We start from the raw sequence: 17,774 nt of genomic DNA on the forward strand, positions 1-17,774 counted from the left end.
TTCTGGAGATATTTTACTTTCTTGATTAAGGAAATAAATACATGTGGTAGAAAGTAATCTATTATCTAGTTTTGTGTATTCTACCCTCTCAATTTAGTGTATTATCAACCATATGTGAAAAAGTGATCTCTAAATTAAGTAGCCTTAACAAAAATTAATAAACCCAAATTATTCCTTCTATATCTCCCTCAACATGTAGACCTATTTTATGGAATATAAAACATAGAAATGATACTGCTCCAGCTTCAGGGAAATAACACTGAAATAACTGAACAAGACTGTACACATCTGCACATGTTCAACACTATTGCCATTGTTACTGATCCAGCTTGGGAACTTTGCCATCATCTTTGTTCCTGAAAGTTTCCTGTTTCCTGAAAGTTCTGTACTACTTTTCTCTATTTAAAATAACAACTGCACTTTCCAAGACCACATTATAGAATCTCAGTTTCATAAGTGATAGACTAGTACACTATTGTGCTGTTTTTATATAGAAAATTTAAAACTAGAAAGTAGTTGCCTCTCTAATTACATGTAGAATTCATACCCCTAAACTAACTATTCTTTCTGGGTTCCTGACATGCATGGGAGACACAATAAACTTAATTTTATAAGCTTCATCCAATTAAGCTCAAGACCAGAAACTTCAGTTCTTTGTCAAATAATATCATTCACATCAGATACCCATAGTATCTCTCAGCAAGAATATACCATTCAGCTCTTCTGAAGACTTCAACAGCAGCAGTGTGGTTTTTCTGGTCTATGCCTAGGATAAATTCTCCTAGAATAATGTACTTTTACATTGCTTTAGAAACTTCACATCATGATTCCTGAAAGCTTCAAAGCCTTTAAACAAGATGTATTAAGGAGACAAGCGTGGAGATTTTCAAATAACACATTGGGCCCTTGTTCACTCTATTAATCTGTGTCCAGAAGCACAGCACTCGAGCCTTTATTCTTGTTCCTAGTGTTAACTTTCTCTGTTTGTTTTAAACCTGGTTACCTTGCATCTGTTATTTCAATGGAATCCTGTAGTTGTCACAGAACATTGGTGGCTTTGTCATCAGCTTGCCTTCAAACACATGAAAAGCCTCTTTGCCATGTTGTCTTTACCTCATCCAGTAACACCAAAACTGGAAAAACAATAGGACATTTTTTTGAAAAGCCAAATAAAGGTCCTTGATTTTCTGTAAGCTCTGACTTCTCTTCATCTTATCTTTTCTATTGTTACAGAAAACTATATATACTTTCATTGCAATTCCTTTTTATGTTGCATGATATATTGGTGACTTACCATATAACAGTACAAAATAATATTTATACGCAACAGTTTTGGTAATTGAACAGAACATACTTGAGAGAAAAATTTCTATATAGAAAATGTGAATCCCAAATCCATTTCTCCTAGCACCATATCACTTGTGTGTCAGACCATCATGAAATTAGTCTTTAGAAATTATAAGAATATGCTCACCAGTAGAGAGTAGCATACAACTTTAATTCCAGCACTTGGGCAGAGACAGGCAGATATCTGTGAATCAACGACCAGTGTAATGTACAGAGCAAGTTCCAGGACAAGTGGGCTACACAGAGAAACTCTGTCTCAGAGAGAGAGAGAGAGAGAGAGAGAGAGAAAGGTAAAAGGAAAAGACTATACTAACAGTAGATGAAAATGATCATTTATTTATATTCTACAATGATACCACAGAAGACAGGAAATTACCTTTTCATATTTCAAGTCATACGTTTTTTTCTAGGTATGCTTAATGATACTCTTATTTTGAGTCTAAAACAAAAATGAATCATTAGCTATGTCTGTCTCCTCTTTTGTAACATAGGAAGACTGCTTTCGGGGAAATATTAAAAAGGACTTGCAGGCTTCCCGTGCTACTGCCGCCAGCTTTCTGCACCAGGTGCAGTTCTGCTGCCTCTGCCTCTAGCCTCATCAGCAATTAATCATGATATTCCTACCACTGTTTCACTGTTTCACTATGGCTAGTTCCTTCTCAGCCATAAACCCCTGTGATTGGCAGTCCCATAGTCCAGTAGCCTAGTAAAACAAAAGTCTTGAAGCTTATAATTAACCAGTCAGATTTATGAATCAATAAATTTTCAATTCACAAAATGCTCACACAGTAATTCTGTGCCAGTTGATAATGATACAAGCTGCAAACCTAGATTAGACAAGTTACCCCAATTATTTCATCCCTATATAATAGCATATCCACCTGTGGCTATTCACATTACTTATAAGAAGGATGCTTATTTAAGTGTTGTTGAAAATATACTGGGCAATAAACAGATAGTTGTCATATCTGAAAAAATGCACTATTTTTTCTCAAAATATAAAGAGATGGTTCTAACACTAACCATTCAGAATATAGAAATTAAGTAAAGTAAACACAAAACAAGGCATGCATTAATGCCGTATCTTCTGGATGTGCCCTGATTGGAAAGACTTCCATAAGAGTGGGAAAGCAGCAGGTTATGATGGGCTGGTTTGTGTGGTTTGCATGATGTCAGTATTATTTTGGTGCATTTGTACTTTGTTTTTTTCATTTATTAGTATTATGTGTCTGCTAATTTTCTGTTTGTGTGTGTGTGCATATGCACACACGTGATGTGTGAGTGTGCATCTGAAGGTCAAAGGACAAATCTGTGGAGTTGGCTCTTTCCTTCATCTTTCAAATAAGCTACATGGAGTGAACTCAGTTAACCATACCTGTGCTGTGGTAATTTTTCCTAACTAAACCATCTCACTGACTCATATTTGTAATGTTTATAACACATTTCTAAAGTGTGTCTGATATATTTGAAAACTCATAGCTTTCAACGTACAGTTAAAGCATGTGTATATTCACGAGTAGCACCAATGTCACCATATTCTACCATAGATTCATTTTTTATCACTAAACCCTCATAACCACATGTGGTCAAGTACACCAGGCAGGCATCAAGTTCCTTTCCATCTTGTTCCTGACATTTCCTAGACAAGGTGCCATATAATGTATGACTTGCTCTTATTCCTTTCTCTTGGCTTGCTTCAGGCCATTTGAAGATGTGACATATTTCAGAAATGCAGGCCCCTTTACTACAGAATAATGTTCCAGTTCCTAGACAATGTACATTTTTCCTGTCCATGCATCATTGAATGTACATTTGGATGACTTCAACATTTGAAGAGAAGCACTTCTGCAGTAACCGACCATGCACCAGTTTTCTTACATATGTACATTTTCTGCTGGGGAGGAGAGGTTGTTTACACCACTAGAATTGATAGGCCATATGGTAAATTGATCATTTTTAGTTTTAAGCCCTACCAAACTGTCATTAACTTCTAATGATGATGAGCTTTGTGCAAGACAATGATGCCACTCCTTCCCTGAACCAAATGACTCTGCTCTCTTCCTTCCTAATATTTGTTACAATGTTAACTGGTGGCATGCAACCAGTGGCATATGACCACTATGTTGTCACCAGCAACTGCTTGGTCAATAATGTCATCAGTCTTAACAAATCTGTTTCTGGATGATAAGTGAGATGCATGCTATGGGCTTCACTGAAGATACAATTCAAACACTCTGCATCCTGAGAGTGCTTTTATGCAAGGGTAAAGTGATAAACAACTGCTTCTGTGATCTTCCACTGCTTCCACTTGCCTACTCCAGTACTTTTGTCAATAAGATAGTGCTTCTGTACAACAATGATTCAATATGTTCCAACCCAGGCCACTTTAGCCCCTTACACGTTCAATATCACCTGCATCCTATGTATAAAATCCACCAAGGGCAGAGTCAATGCATTTAGCAGCTACAATTTCCACTTCTTTGCAGTTGTTGTCTTTCTTTTTCTCTGGCTTCATATATTTTCAACCTTCATTAATTTGCTCCAAGAAGAAAAACAAAGCCTCATCTCTGTTTTATGCAACAATTGTGTCCATGCTGAATTCTCTGATTTAGGCGGGAGGAATAAGTACATCAAATTTACTCTAAGGAAGGTGTTCAAGAAACAGAATTTGCATGTGTAAAGAATATTTTACATTAGCAAAGCTGTATCATATCTAGAGTTCTGATAAGAACACAGTCCAGAGGCAGCAATGTATGCTTGACCATGATAGTATTACTAGTATGCGATTATTTTGTTTGGGGGGAAATTATGTAAGGAATAATTAGCTTCATGAGTTCAGATATATGGTGGAAACAATTATAGGATGTTCCCGTGTTCACCCACCAAGAGTTAACTGTACTACATCTAGATAGATTTAAACTCCTTTAAAGCCTTCTCTTTGTATGTGGAACATGAATATTTTCAGATGAGTTTTATTCATCTTACTTAAGAGAATACTTTTGGTTAGTATGATTTGATAGTTTTAATATTTTCTGTATTTAGCCTTTTCAAGTTAAGCCTATTAGCAATTATATCTGAATGTGATCTCTAAAATTACTTTAGTAAAAAACTGAATATATAAAAAAATAATCTCTCTTTCTTTTTTCTTTTTCTTTTTTCTTTTTCTTTTCTTTCTTCTTCTTTTTTTTTTTTTTTTGGCTAAAACACAGATCTATATTGAGGTAATGGAAACATAGGAGCAATATGACTCCTCTCCACAAGGAAGTGACACTGTGTGGGACTCACAATACTCAGTGTGACCACATACATTTCCTACAATCTCACACACTGTGTACTTTCCTACTTTCCCTCCATCCAGTTTTGGAGTTTGTTCTGTGCCACTCTTCCCTGTTTCAGAGAATGAATGCATTATTGAAAAACAAAATTTTTGAATCTCATATTAAAAATCGCCTTGTTAACACAATTCTTTTGAGACAGAGTTTCCCTGTACATCCCTGGCTGGCCTGTAGCATAGTATGTAGAGCATGACAGCTAGGAACTCACAGAGATCATCTGCCTCTGCATCCAAACTTATGGGATTGATGGTGTTCACCACCACATCTATTTTTTGGTTTTGCTTTGGTTGATTTTTTGGTTTCATTTGGTTTATGCTACTGGATTTTTCTGCATTATTTACAAATGTATTTGTGTGGGTTATCCATTCATACTGAAATATTAAACAGTCTTCTCAGTGAATGGAAGCAACACTCATCCATTAAAACTGGCCACTCTAAAAAATTATATGCAATAAAGCGGTTAATTAGAATTTTTCCTTTTTATATTAAGGTCATATTGTAGGACTTGACAATGCCAGAAAAAAAAAATTTGTTTTCTTGTTTCCAGCAGAGAGTCCCACCATCTCTGGTATCCCCCTTTTTTTTTTAAACCCTTCCTTTTTTGCTCACCCTACACCTTTCCTTCCTGTAGGCATGACTTTCCTGCATGACTTTTCTCATCTCTTCCATGAAGAGTTTCTCAGTGTCAGTTATCATTAAATCTTTATTTATCAAGGATTCTTTAAAATTACATACATGTATTTAATATGTCTCAATCATATGGGAAGCTGCCTATTTCTGAAATATCTAAGGTGCTGATTGCGTTCCTGCTTATTCCTACAAGCTTCAAAGTCTTTGCAGCATAGTACTGAGGAGATGAGTAAGAGGCATCTCCGAGTAGCGCCATGCTTTTCCTTTCTCTTGTGATAGGCTTGTGTTCAGCACCTCAGCATTAGTCTCCTTTTTTCTCTTTACTGAGCATTAGCCTGCTTAACCTCTAACTATAACATTAGGTATGTTCGTAATAGTTACAGCGGAGGACTGGCTTTGTTTTTAGCTTGCTTCAAATATATGATGGGAATATGTTATGTTACCTTGATAATGAGATGCAAGAGTTCATTCCCCTATTGAATATGTGTTATGTACATATATGTATTATCAGATACCATTAGGAAACAATAAGTATCAAAATATTAATAATTAAAAGGAGCCAAACATTCTATTATGAAATATAAAACATTGTCATAAGCTTGGATAATAAACCCATGCAGAGTTTGTCTTTTATTTCTCTGATTCAAAATTTCCATCCTTTCAGGGACAATACAGTAGCAAAAATGGGTCACTATCACAGCATGCCAGAAGGCAGAGAGTGATACAATAAGTGACCAGGGATAATTTGTCTCTAAAGGACCTTCCTGCAGTGACCAATTTTCTCCAGCTGTGCGCTACCTTCCAAAGTTTCCAGAACCTCACAAATTAAGCACTGGCTGTGGACAAGTTTTCAGAACATTAGCTGTAGGAGTCTGTGGGAACTAATAAGGGGCCTTAGAGAAGAGAGGGGAAGGGACCCACAGCCCGCCAGAGTTCCACCTATGCTCTGGACTGTCCACGTGGGAGGGCTGCCACACGCTTTCCACTCAGCCCCCCCTGAGGGGCATCCAAGTCTCTGACCCACTCTTGGGGGGGTGGACAAGGGGCAGTCCAACCTGGGAGCCCCAGGGCTACTTTTCTAAAGCCACCAGGGTTATGGGAGAGAGGGATTAGGGAAGAGAGGTTCCCATGCTGGCAAGAGTGCAGAGCAGATCTTGACTGTAGCACAGGAAGGCCTTCTATCAGGATATTAGAAAAGGCTCATTAGGAGAAAGCCTATCCCATCCTCCAAGTGCAGTGGGTCTTGATGAGCAGAGACATTCTATGGTTTTAGAGCTTTATTGTAGTAAGGTGTGGAGAAGGGAGGGGGGAAGGCTAGAGAGAAAGAGAGAGTAAGAGGGAGAGAGTGAGAGGAGAAGACAGAGAGGAGAGAGGAGTGAGAGGAGAGAGCAAGGAGGGGCCTAACAGCCCCTTTTATGGTCTTTACTGTTGCTAGGTAACTGGGGAGGAGTTTAGCCTGAAGGTCAGAAGCTTGACTTCTAGCCATGCTTCTCTTGTGGGGGCTGTGGGGGCGGTAACTTAGGCAGGAGCCAGAGTTCCAGGAGCATGAGGGAACGCCTACCACCATGTAGGTGAATTATCACCATTCTGGGGTTCAAACCTCAGCTTTACTGGAGACCAGCCTGCCTGTACATAGCCCAATGCCCCACAGGAGTCATTTCAGATCAAATCCACTATATATAATAAAAATTGTGCCTGTATTGAATGCTCACTTTATATATGTTAGGAAGAGATATGTATAATACTCAGCAAGGTGAAGCAGAAACAGCAAGCTCTGCAGAAAAATAATGGATATTTTATGAACAGAAAACTGCTTTCAGCCTTATCCTCTCAGCTCAAAACATGCTTAGGGACCGGGCAGCTGCAAAAATCTTGAGATCGATAAATAGAAAAAAGAAAACTATAAATATTTCAACTTGCAAAGCACTGGAGTCTGAATCTTTTGGTAGACATATTGTAGAAATACTTATTTTTACAGTAAGTATTATTTTTAAGTCAATGTCATGATCTCTTGTCATGTGTCCTTTAAACTAATTTTGTAACTCAGGCTGTTCTTCTGTGAAAAATCTTCCTGTTCTGACTGGGCTGATTAGAGGCATGTGTCACCATGGCCAATCACAAATGCCCTTAATTTTTTCACTATTTTCAATAAAACATTGTAATTTCAGAGGGTCATGAGACATCTCAGTGGATAAGAGGTTAATGCACAAACATTAAAATTCAAGTTCATTACCCAAGTCCAAAGGTGAGCATGGCACTAAACATGTAACCCCAGTGCTGGGAGAGGGAGAGACAGAAGATGGCCTAACAGCCTACCCAACATCTTATAAAATGTCAAGCTCCAGATTCATCAAGAGACTCTAACTTGAGGAAAAATGGAGAACAGCCATAGAGATCATTGCATGGTATGGCCTCTGCATGAGCACGCATGGGTATGTACATGTGCCAATATATGTACATCTGTGCATATAACACATGGATTCATAAAAGAAGATGAGAAGAAATGAACATTTTTGACACCTGGAATGGTCTTGTGAGAATTATAGTGTATGTGAGTTTCATATTAATTTACACATGAAATATAAATATGGTGTAAATAAATTATTCAACTAATACTTCAATAATGATTTAAATGATTAAAAAAGTGCTTGGTCATGTGAAGGCTCAGTGCAGCAATGTAGGGGAATGCCAGGGTGGGGAGGCAGGAGTGGGTAGGTGGGGAAAGCATCCTCATAGAAGCGGGGTGGGGGGGAGATAGGATGTGGGTTTCCAGAGGGAAAACTGGGAAAGGGGATAAGATGAAATATAAATAAAATATCCAATAAAAGAAAAGAAAAATAAAGAAAAAAAAGTGCCTAAAGATGTAGAGGCACAGAAAAGACATAACAATGATTTAGGAATTTCTTCTTCCCTTTTCTTCTTTTCCTTCTTCTTTCCTTCCTTCCTTTCTTCCTTTTTTTTTTCTAACTTTCATTCAAGAAAATAAGCAGAATTTTTGACCTTCAACTTTTATCTTAGAATAAGGTTATACTTACAGAGAGATTGACAAGATTAATAGAGAGATTTCCTATGTATTTAATACCCTATCTTTGTCACCTACAACCATCAAAATGCCACACTCAGTAACGCTAATCAGTCATAAGTTGGTGCATCTCCCAACATCAGAGAAGGTTTTTTTGTGTGTTTTGTTTTGTTTTGTTTTTGCAGTAGATTATGATACAAACAGAATCCTACAGTAGTTGGGGTGCAGAAGAGAAATGATCAAAGAGTGCTAAGCCCTAAGTACAACCATAGTAAAAAGCCCCTTGGGATGTTCAGGCATCACACTGGAAAAACAAACAAATAAGCACATAAACAAACAATCAAAAAACTAGTAAGAATGAGAAAGTCAGGTGTAGTGACTGACTACAAGAAAACACCCTTTGAAGGACATTTGTAGATGTGAAATCATAGAGGTTGTAGCAGCATGTCTAAGACCTTTACAAGCTCAAGTCATGCAAAGTCCCAGCACTGCTGGAGTGTACAAATTGTAGAAATTGGTAGCTGATGAGAGAAGGGTTGTTTTTTATTAGAGTCAACCATAATCTGGTGGATATCCACCCCAAAAAAGTGAATATATGAGTAATACAGACTGCACTCAATGTATTTTTAAAAAAAGAATGAAACATCAGGATAGAGTGGACATGGAATGGGGAGGTGAGTTTGAGAGAAGATGGTAAAGGTGAACTAATATCATAAAAAATACAATATACAAAATCATCAAAGAGTAAACAAAATATCTTTAAATACTCAAACATCCAACTATTTAATTTAATGTTTGTTTATTTATTCATGCCTTCTGTTTTATTTAGTCTTTCTTATTTTGTCTCACTGTCATTTTTGCTATTGAGAATTCCATTCTAGTTGTCTAATGGCAGTTTCCATGGCATCTTGAGCTCCTGTTTACTGTCTGAATTGTCCTTTTTGTCATAAGTTTAGTAGTTTTGAGAATACTAGTTAGATATTGTTCAGAATGTTGATTGTACTGAATGAGTTGGTGGGTTTTAGGTCACTCTGTTTTGTCACTGTGGTTTTCCTCACTCCATATCAAGAACCAGTGTTCGGGGCCCTGTGAGGGGTGCATGATTGTGCTCCATTTGTTTTAGAACAGAGTGCTTGCATAAATTATCGGAAGTTTTTCTGTATTGAGGATTTGCCCTTATCCCTTAATCACTTATTTTTTTGTCATTTGCATGTCTCCATGAATGCATGGATACCAGTTTTATTCTGATTAATTTTCCACTACCAGTGACTTCATATTGTCCTTGAAGTTATTGAAGTTTATATATTTGAAACCATTTTTTCCTACTGTATTTAGGTCTGTTTGATACCTCATATTATATTATTCCAGTTTTTTTTGTTTTCTTATTTTTGGGTGTTTTTTTTTCTTCCTGGCATTAGAAGTTATCCAAAACATCTTATTTTGTTTTATTGAATTTAATTCTACAGTTGATACCCATTCTCACACTTACATCAGCATTTTCATCTCTAGCCCTTCCAGTGAAGTTATATTTTGAAATGTCACAAAATAATAAGAAAATATAATGTTACAATTTTTAAAATGTTTTCTTAAGGTTTTATTTTCCTTCAACTTATGTATCTATGTCTCTGGGAGTATGGGTTCTCATGGAGGCCAGAAAAGGGCCTCATGTTTTTCTGGAGCTACAGTGACAGGCATTTGTGAACACATGGGTGCTGTGGAGTGAACTCTCCAAGAGCAGTCACGTTTTCTAAATTGCCCAGACATTGCTCCAGTCCCTAGTTAGCAACATTTAACAGCAATTACAAATTATTTTCTATTACTCCAACCCTTAAAAACTGAAAAAGACTAAACTCATCTTCTCCAATATTTCAGAAACTGTTTTTTAAATTGTGAAGACCTCCTACAACTGTATCTTTAAGCCTTGGGTTCTAGACTTTAACTTAATTGTAGACATAGTTTTGAGGGGGAAAAACTGCACTTGTGGGAATTAATGAGTTGTATAAAAAGGATAATAAATGAAACTTTAATTGTTCTTGTCTCACAACAACCATCCCTTGTGGAAAGAAACCTTGAGAGAATTTTTTTTTACATATAATGTTAATGAAAGCTCAGTATGAAATGCTATGTGACAATAATATGATTCAGGTAAGTTGGAGGGCAATCGGGTCATTGCAATTGTTTGTGCATGTGCACTACTCAGAAGGAGAGATTTGCCTACTGATCCCTGACGTACAGGAAAGCTGTAGTTTTACTGTGGTTTATCAGCATCAACAAATGAAGAGAGATCTTGCAGAAAAAGTATTGAGCCTGCAGCTTGCATCTCACAGTGAAACAGGTTTTCAGGGAAAGAAAATGTGAGCCTGTGAACTTCATTTCTCCTTGCTCCACTCCAAACTCAGAACTTTAGAGTCCCATCTTGAACTCTAAAGCACAGGTATTGTCAGAATTTCTCCACATTGGCAGACAATGATCATTCATATCTCCCAATAGCACATCAAATTGCAGGAATGATGACCATGTTCATACTTCTACCTATACTTATTCCAATCTTAAGCCTAATAAGTTTTGATATAGGCAAAAATATGCTTAAAGTCACATACAATAAGTGTAAAATTGATCTGTTGCTGGTCATACCAATACTAGGGGAACAGTAAGTTTTACTGGATAATTTCAATTTATACAACACTTATTAAACACATATACAAATCAATATGGTTCATCTGGTGGTATTTAAGTTCTGTGTCTATCATTTTCACTGTTAGAGCCCCTGTTTCTTTTAATAACCTTTTTGAAATGATTAATTAACTTTGTTATTTTTATGAATCCAAAATTTAATACCAAAACTTGTGATAGTAATACTTGCTATCACTGAAAACTGTGCATATTTATGTTATTTCTTTTAGTTCTTCTAGACTTGATTTTCATTTAAAAAGCATCCGTTGTTCACATTCTGAGCCAGGCATACAGCAACCATGCTCTTGTGGACTTCCCATCATGGTGTACAATTCTCTGCCTCCCCTTTGCATTCAGTATTAGAGATTTTGAGGAGCAGAGACCTTGTCACCTATGTATTTCTGTCTTTAATTCTCATGACAGCATTTCTGCTTATCTCCATTAAATTGTCTTACTATTAATTCACATTCACCTCCATGTAATATCTTCCTGAAACATTAGCAAAAATTGTCTTAGTCTATAAATTTCATAATAATTTTGTGAATGATACCAGCTAAGCTGTTGATAAAGTGTGTTTTCAAAATTGTTGAAATACTAAATTTCTACAGAATAATAATTCATATTTTATCACCCTAAAAGGCAATTTTAGATGTTTCCTGGGTTCACATAACAAGGCAATGTTGTATTTTATTTTAGAGACAAGCATAACTATGTAATGTGCAGAAGATGACTAATGACATATAAAATAATTAACATAATGCAAAACTACATAAACCTTTGATTGTATTAACCTAGCAAGATCACCAGAAAACAACCCCCCTGAAAATGCCTGAGCAAGAGTATATTTGTGTTGAGTCACCATGCCAGTCTCAGGGAAATAACCAAATGTTTATTTCCAGAAGGAAATCTATCTGAAATTACATGGAAATGCGAAGGATATGCCAAGTGAAATAATGATGTAAAAAAACAAGAAGAAATGTTCAGCTACTCACATACATAGGGTAAGTATAAAAGTCAAATCCAAGGAAAAGAACATAAAAGTCTTTCCTAGAGTATGAGAAGTGGACTAGACAGGGAGGAATTTTCCAATCAAGTAAAATTCTTACTAATGTTGCAAGAATAAAGTATGATACATTGTATAGTATATTGCTTGTGGTTTATGGTAAAGTATTAGACTTAGACTTAAGTTACATTTCTGCTTAATAAGCATTCTGAACACCTTTAAAGAGCACTAGCAAAAAATGACCTAAAACCTTTAGTAGAGGATGCATGTAATGATGACCTAGAATGTGGTGACAATGTTAGGAGACTTTGATATACATGAACTGATCCAACAATGTATATGAAATAGGGTTCATTGTGTGTCATTTCTACTCAATAGCACTCTTAAGATCCATCCAAATAAAGCTTCATCTCATTAAACCATTTAGGTGTCTTGATGATGACTCATTCATAACACAGGGGGAAACTGATTAACTAATGCAGAAGTTCTTGCACTTCTCTGCTAAGTTCAAAGACATGCAACTAGGCAGATGGCATTAACAGAGCTGAATACAAAGCTTCAGGACTAAGAGACTTTTGTCTGAAACAGATTCAGTTTAGCTTAGCTACCTGTCATGGGTCAGGAGTCCTGACTACTCTCAAAGCCACAAAGACTTTGCAAGACATAATGCAGATAACGGGATGAAGACTAGTGCTTCCTGGGACAGCTGGTGAGAAGCAAAGAGAGCAGAAAAACCATTCACCTTGCCAGTTAAACACTTAGAATTGTATGATTTGTGTCTGTGTCTGTTATTCGCTGATTTAACACAGTCCTACATTCTAAAATAGCCAATATATAATGATCAGAAATTCATCTGTCTCTAGTTCCTGAATGCTTGGAAGTTCAATGTCAGAGGGTAAATAGTACTTTGTGGGACAATGAAGGACAAAGGGTACAAAGAGTACAAAGACTAGAGCACTAGAGTGTGCACATGAAACCAAGCTCATTCCTATGCTACATATCTGCACATGTGACAACAAACTTACTTTCCTCTCCTTAAACAGGTGATCTTATAAAGTGGTCTCCTTTTTAATGTTCTCCCTTCTCCTCACTATTACACTGGAGACAAAATTCCTAGCATAACCTTGGGGGACACATTCAACTCATACTTATGTATGTATATGTAAGCACTCTGTAAAACACATGATATAAAATTAGTAAAGGATTTGACAATGATGACTTGAACACATCAGTTACATTAGACCATTAGACTTTTTATGAATCAATAACAGTAACCTCTAGACATCCTTCAAGCTAGAATTGGAGATGGTGATCCTTGACAGGAGATGGCCAACTGTGCAGTTAGAAGAGTGTAGATATGAGGCAAGTTATTGAGGACATCATTTGATTTTCTTATAATTATAGCTATATGTTTTGCAGATCCCACTGAAAAGTTCATTGTTTCATGTTCTGTTTTGTCCTGATGTTCATTTTGCTCCTTTCATAAGAAATACGGAAGAAACAGTTTAAATTATGTGTCTTGTGTCTTTAACTCATTATCATTTAGTGGTTACAAGGGCATGGGGTTGAGAGTATTATGCAGTGGGTGAATACACTTGCTACACAAGCCTGGAGACCTTAGTAAGGATCCCCATAACCCAGTAGAAAAATCAGCAATAGTAATAATTGTAATCCTAGCACCTTGCTGAAAAATAGGAGACAGGTAGAAGAAACTACAGGGGTTAAAGAAACTCATTATCCTTGGATTGTTTAGGCAAAGAGACCTTGTCTCAAGAATGTGGAAAGGCAAGGACCCATACCCAAAAGTTGTACTCTGATCTCTACATCATATCATGGCCCATACATCTCTACACACACACACACACACACACCTTACTAGCATACATATACACACACACAAAGAAAAACAAAAGCTTATGTTTTCTTGTTTACATATTAGAGAGAACAAATCACTTAGTGATTGTACTAGCATATGAGTCATCAAAACACTTTTTAGATACTTATTGGAGAGAAAAGCACAGATAAAATGCTAATGTGTGTATTTGGCATGAAGCAAAGTCTTGATTGGAATAGTTTCCAGGAGGATAACAAAGCAGCAGGTTGTGTTGGAAGGCATATGCCAGTGTCAATTATACACACACACACACACACACACACACACACACACACACACACACATATATATATATATATATATATATATATATATATATATATTATTTTTCCATTATATAGTTCAATGTGCTTAGCATATCCTTGGATTATATTCATATAGACAATATCATGTTCCATGGTAGAACATTTCATTGATATCTTCCTAACTAAAGCCTCATTACCACAGTCATGTCAGTCTCTGCTTTCCCCAGAACTTGGCAGAAAGTTCTCTCTGTGTATGAATTGGCCTATTTTTGACACTTACTGTAAAATGGGTCCTATAATATATTACCTTTGTCTGCTTCATTTCATTTAGTATGCTTCAGACTCTCATGTCTTCAGGCATCTTTATTGAGTGTCCCTTTTTATGGTCAAAGTATACTGCATTTGTCCATCCATTATTGAATAGATTTGCCTGATGATTATTGGCCATGTGTGTATCCTCAATGGATGAATGGCTACTCACACCTTTTGATCATTATAAATAGAGTCTTTGTCCTTTTAATTGTTGTATTGTATGTGTTCTTTATGTACACTACTTAAACTTTCTTCTTCAAATATATTCCTTGAAAGTTTTTCTCATTCTGTCTTTCATCTTTTCAAGATATTCCTTGTGTTTTATAAAGCACATATGGTTGTTTTTTTTTTAAAGAACTCAGTTTACTAATTTGTATGATTGTCTCTGCTTTGGGCTTCTTACAAAAAAAATCTACAATAATTCTGAACGTGCAAAGATTTATAGTCTGTTGGTTTATCATTTTCATCATCATCAATATTATTGTTATTTCTTTGGCTCTTATGTTTATTTCCAGTACCCATTTTAAATTAATTTTACTGATTTAAAGGATCTATGTAATGAATTCAGTACCATATGTTGAAAAATTACTATCAATACTGGAATGTTATAAAATCTTTATAGGGAATTAATTCTTCACAGATGTTTTTAGAATGTCTATATCATTTCATTGATTTGTGTATGTATGCTTAAATCAATATGACACCATATTGGTGTTGTAATGCTTAAAACAATGTTCAAGTTGGGAAAGGTACAATACCCAAGTTACTCCTGTCTTTCTAATTTTCTCTGATTTTTCTGAACCAACACATGTTCTCTATGCATTGTATGCATGTGCATCAATATTTACACAAGCAGAGTTGTGAGTTCACAGAAATTACACTGAATTTGTATGACATTTTAGGTTTTTTGTTCATTTTTAGAATGCTGAAGCTTTGAATTCTATTTACATAGCTCTAACTCCTTTCAACTACTGTGGCTTTTTTTTTTTTTTTTTTGTTTTTTTTTTTGTTTTTTTGTTTTTTTTTTAAGATTTATTTATTTATTTATTTATTTATTTATTTATTTATTTATTTATTATATGTAAGTACACTGTAGCTGTCTTCAGACACTCCAGAAGAGGGAGTCAGATCTTGTTACAGATGGTTGTGAGCCACCATGTGGTTGCTGGGATTTGAACTCAGGACCTTTGGAAGAGCAGTCAGTGTTCTTACCTGCTGAGCCATCTCACCAGCCCTAGATGAAAAGTTTCTTTTTTTTTTTAAGATTTATTTATTTATTATATGTAAGTACACTGTAGCTGTCTTCAGACACACCAGAAGAGGGAGTCAGATCTTGTTACAGATGGTTGTGAGCCACCATGTGGTTGCTGGGATTTGAACTAAGGACCTTTGGAAGAGCAGTCGGGTGCTCTTACCTGCTGAGCCATCTCACCAGCCGGCTTATGTTTTTACTCACAAGGATTTTACAAAATTACATATTTGAAATACATTGTATGATTCTTGAGTTTTCTCTTGATCTCTTTTGAACATCCTTACTAACTTTATGCACTACTTCAATAGATATACATTTGGGTATTTATACTGTTCAGAATTTTCTATATAGAGCAACATTACTTATAAGAAGATACTCCATGTTTGCTTTATACATAAAAATGTCTTATATTATTTTCTCAATTAATTACCAAAATAAAAGCTCTGATTCAATACTGAATAAAAGTGCAAGGGGTTTTTATTTCATTTGTAAATTAAATTTCCATAGGAATCTTCCAGTAGTATTGGTTGAGGTCTCTTATGACTGATATACATATTTTAATCTGAAATATTTATAAATAGAGGAAGTGAGAGTATTGTAAGTAAGGTACATAGAGTTCTAAAAACTTGAAAACAAAGTAATAATACCTAGCCTTCAAGTGTTTGAGACCAAGCATGAACAAACTCCTCTGCAATAGAACACAAATGGAGGCAGATGGCTTAGATATACCTGTTATTCACATATTACTTAATTTAGGAATTCCTTTTTTTGTCATCTAACATGCACAAGTTATTGTCAGAGAAATGGTAGTGTCTGTCCCCAAATACTTAAATTCTGTATTATACTTCAGTATATGGAAGCACAATAAATATATAACTTTTTTTTTTTTTTTTACTTCTTAAATAGAACTCTTAGGAAGAAATGGCATACAGCAATCAGTCCAGAGTGACTGAGTTCATCATCGCTGGGTTAACAAACAAACCAGAGCTGCAGCTGCCCCTCTTCCTCCTCTTCCTTGGAATCTACCTGTTCACAGTGTTGGGGAACCTGGGCATGATCATCCTGATCCTGCTCAGCTCGCACCTGCACACCCCCATGTACTTCTTTCTCAGCAGTCTATCTTTTATTGACCTCTGTTACTCCACAATAATCACCCCTAAAATGCTTGTGAACTTTGTGACAACAAAAAATGTCATCTCCTATCAGGAATGTATGACTCAGCTCTATTTCTTCATTGCTTTTGTTATATCTGAGTGTCATATGTTAGCTGCAATGGCATATGACCGCTATGTTGCCATTTGTAACCCCTTGCTTTATAATGTCACCATGTCTTACCAAGTCTGTTCCTGGATGGTAGGTGGGGTATATGGCATGGGCTTCATTGGTGCAGCAATTCATACTTTCTGCATGCTAAGAGTGGTTTTCTGTAAGGATAATATAATAAACCATTACTTCTGTGATCTTTTCCCATTGATGGAGCTTGCCTGCTCCAGTACTTATGTCAATGAGGTAGTACTCCTGTCTCTCAGTGCTTTCAATATCTTTATTCCAACATTGACTATCCTGGGTTCTTACATCTTCATCATTATTAGTATCCTCCGTATCAAATCCACAGAAGGCAGATTCAAAGCCTTCAGCACATGTAGCTCCCACTTCTCTGCCGTTTCTGTCTTCTTTGGTTCCCTGGCATTCATGTATCTGCAGCCCTTCTCTGTCAGCTCCAAAGACAAAGGCAAAGTGTCCTCTGTGTTTTACACTACTATTGTGCCCATGCTGAACCCCATGATCTATAGCCTGAGAAATAGGGATGTTAAACTTGCTCTAAATAAGTTATTTCAAAAAAAGAAGTTTCATGTATAAAGAAATATTTATCATAGCAAAAATATACCATATCTATGAGTTTTGTTTTGGAACGTGTACAGAGACAAAAATGTATGTCTGGTCATGAGATTATTGTTAGTATGTGATCATTTTGGTGAGGGAAAATGGTTGTCAGTGAGGAATGGGTTTACACAAGAAAAAAGAAACAATTCTTGAATGTCTCAGAGTTCACCCAAAGAA

The 17,774-nt window shown here is 36.0% G+C and overlaps 1 protein-coding gene across 1 annotated transcript; it reads left to right on the forward strand.

Annotated features, from left to right (window-relative positions):
- The first annotated feature begins 16,634 nt into the window (after positions 1–16,634).
- Positions 16,635–17,573, forward strand: LOC110301890 (olfactory receptor 150). The gene has a single exon (XM_021172593.1). It carries the CDS (start codon positions 16,635–16,637, stop codon positions 17,571–17,573), a length of 939 nt encoding a protein of 312 aa, XP_021028252.1.
- The last annotated feature ends 201 nt before the right edge of the window (positions 17,574–17,774 follow it).

The sequence above is a fragment of the Mus caroli genome, chromosome 9 (assembly GCF_900094665.2).
Source record: "Mus caroli chromosome 9, CAROLI_EIJ_v1.1, whole genome shotgun sequence".
Lineage (NCBI taxonomy): Eukaryota > Metazoa > Chordata > Mammalia > Rodentia > Muridae > Mus > Mus caroli.

Excerpts from the sequence above, each read along its gene's own strand:
- LOC110301890 (XM_021172593.1), top strand. The coding sequence starts at position 16,635 with ATGGCATACAGCAATCAGTCCAGAGTGACTGAGTTCATCATCGCTGGG.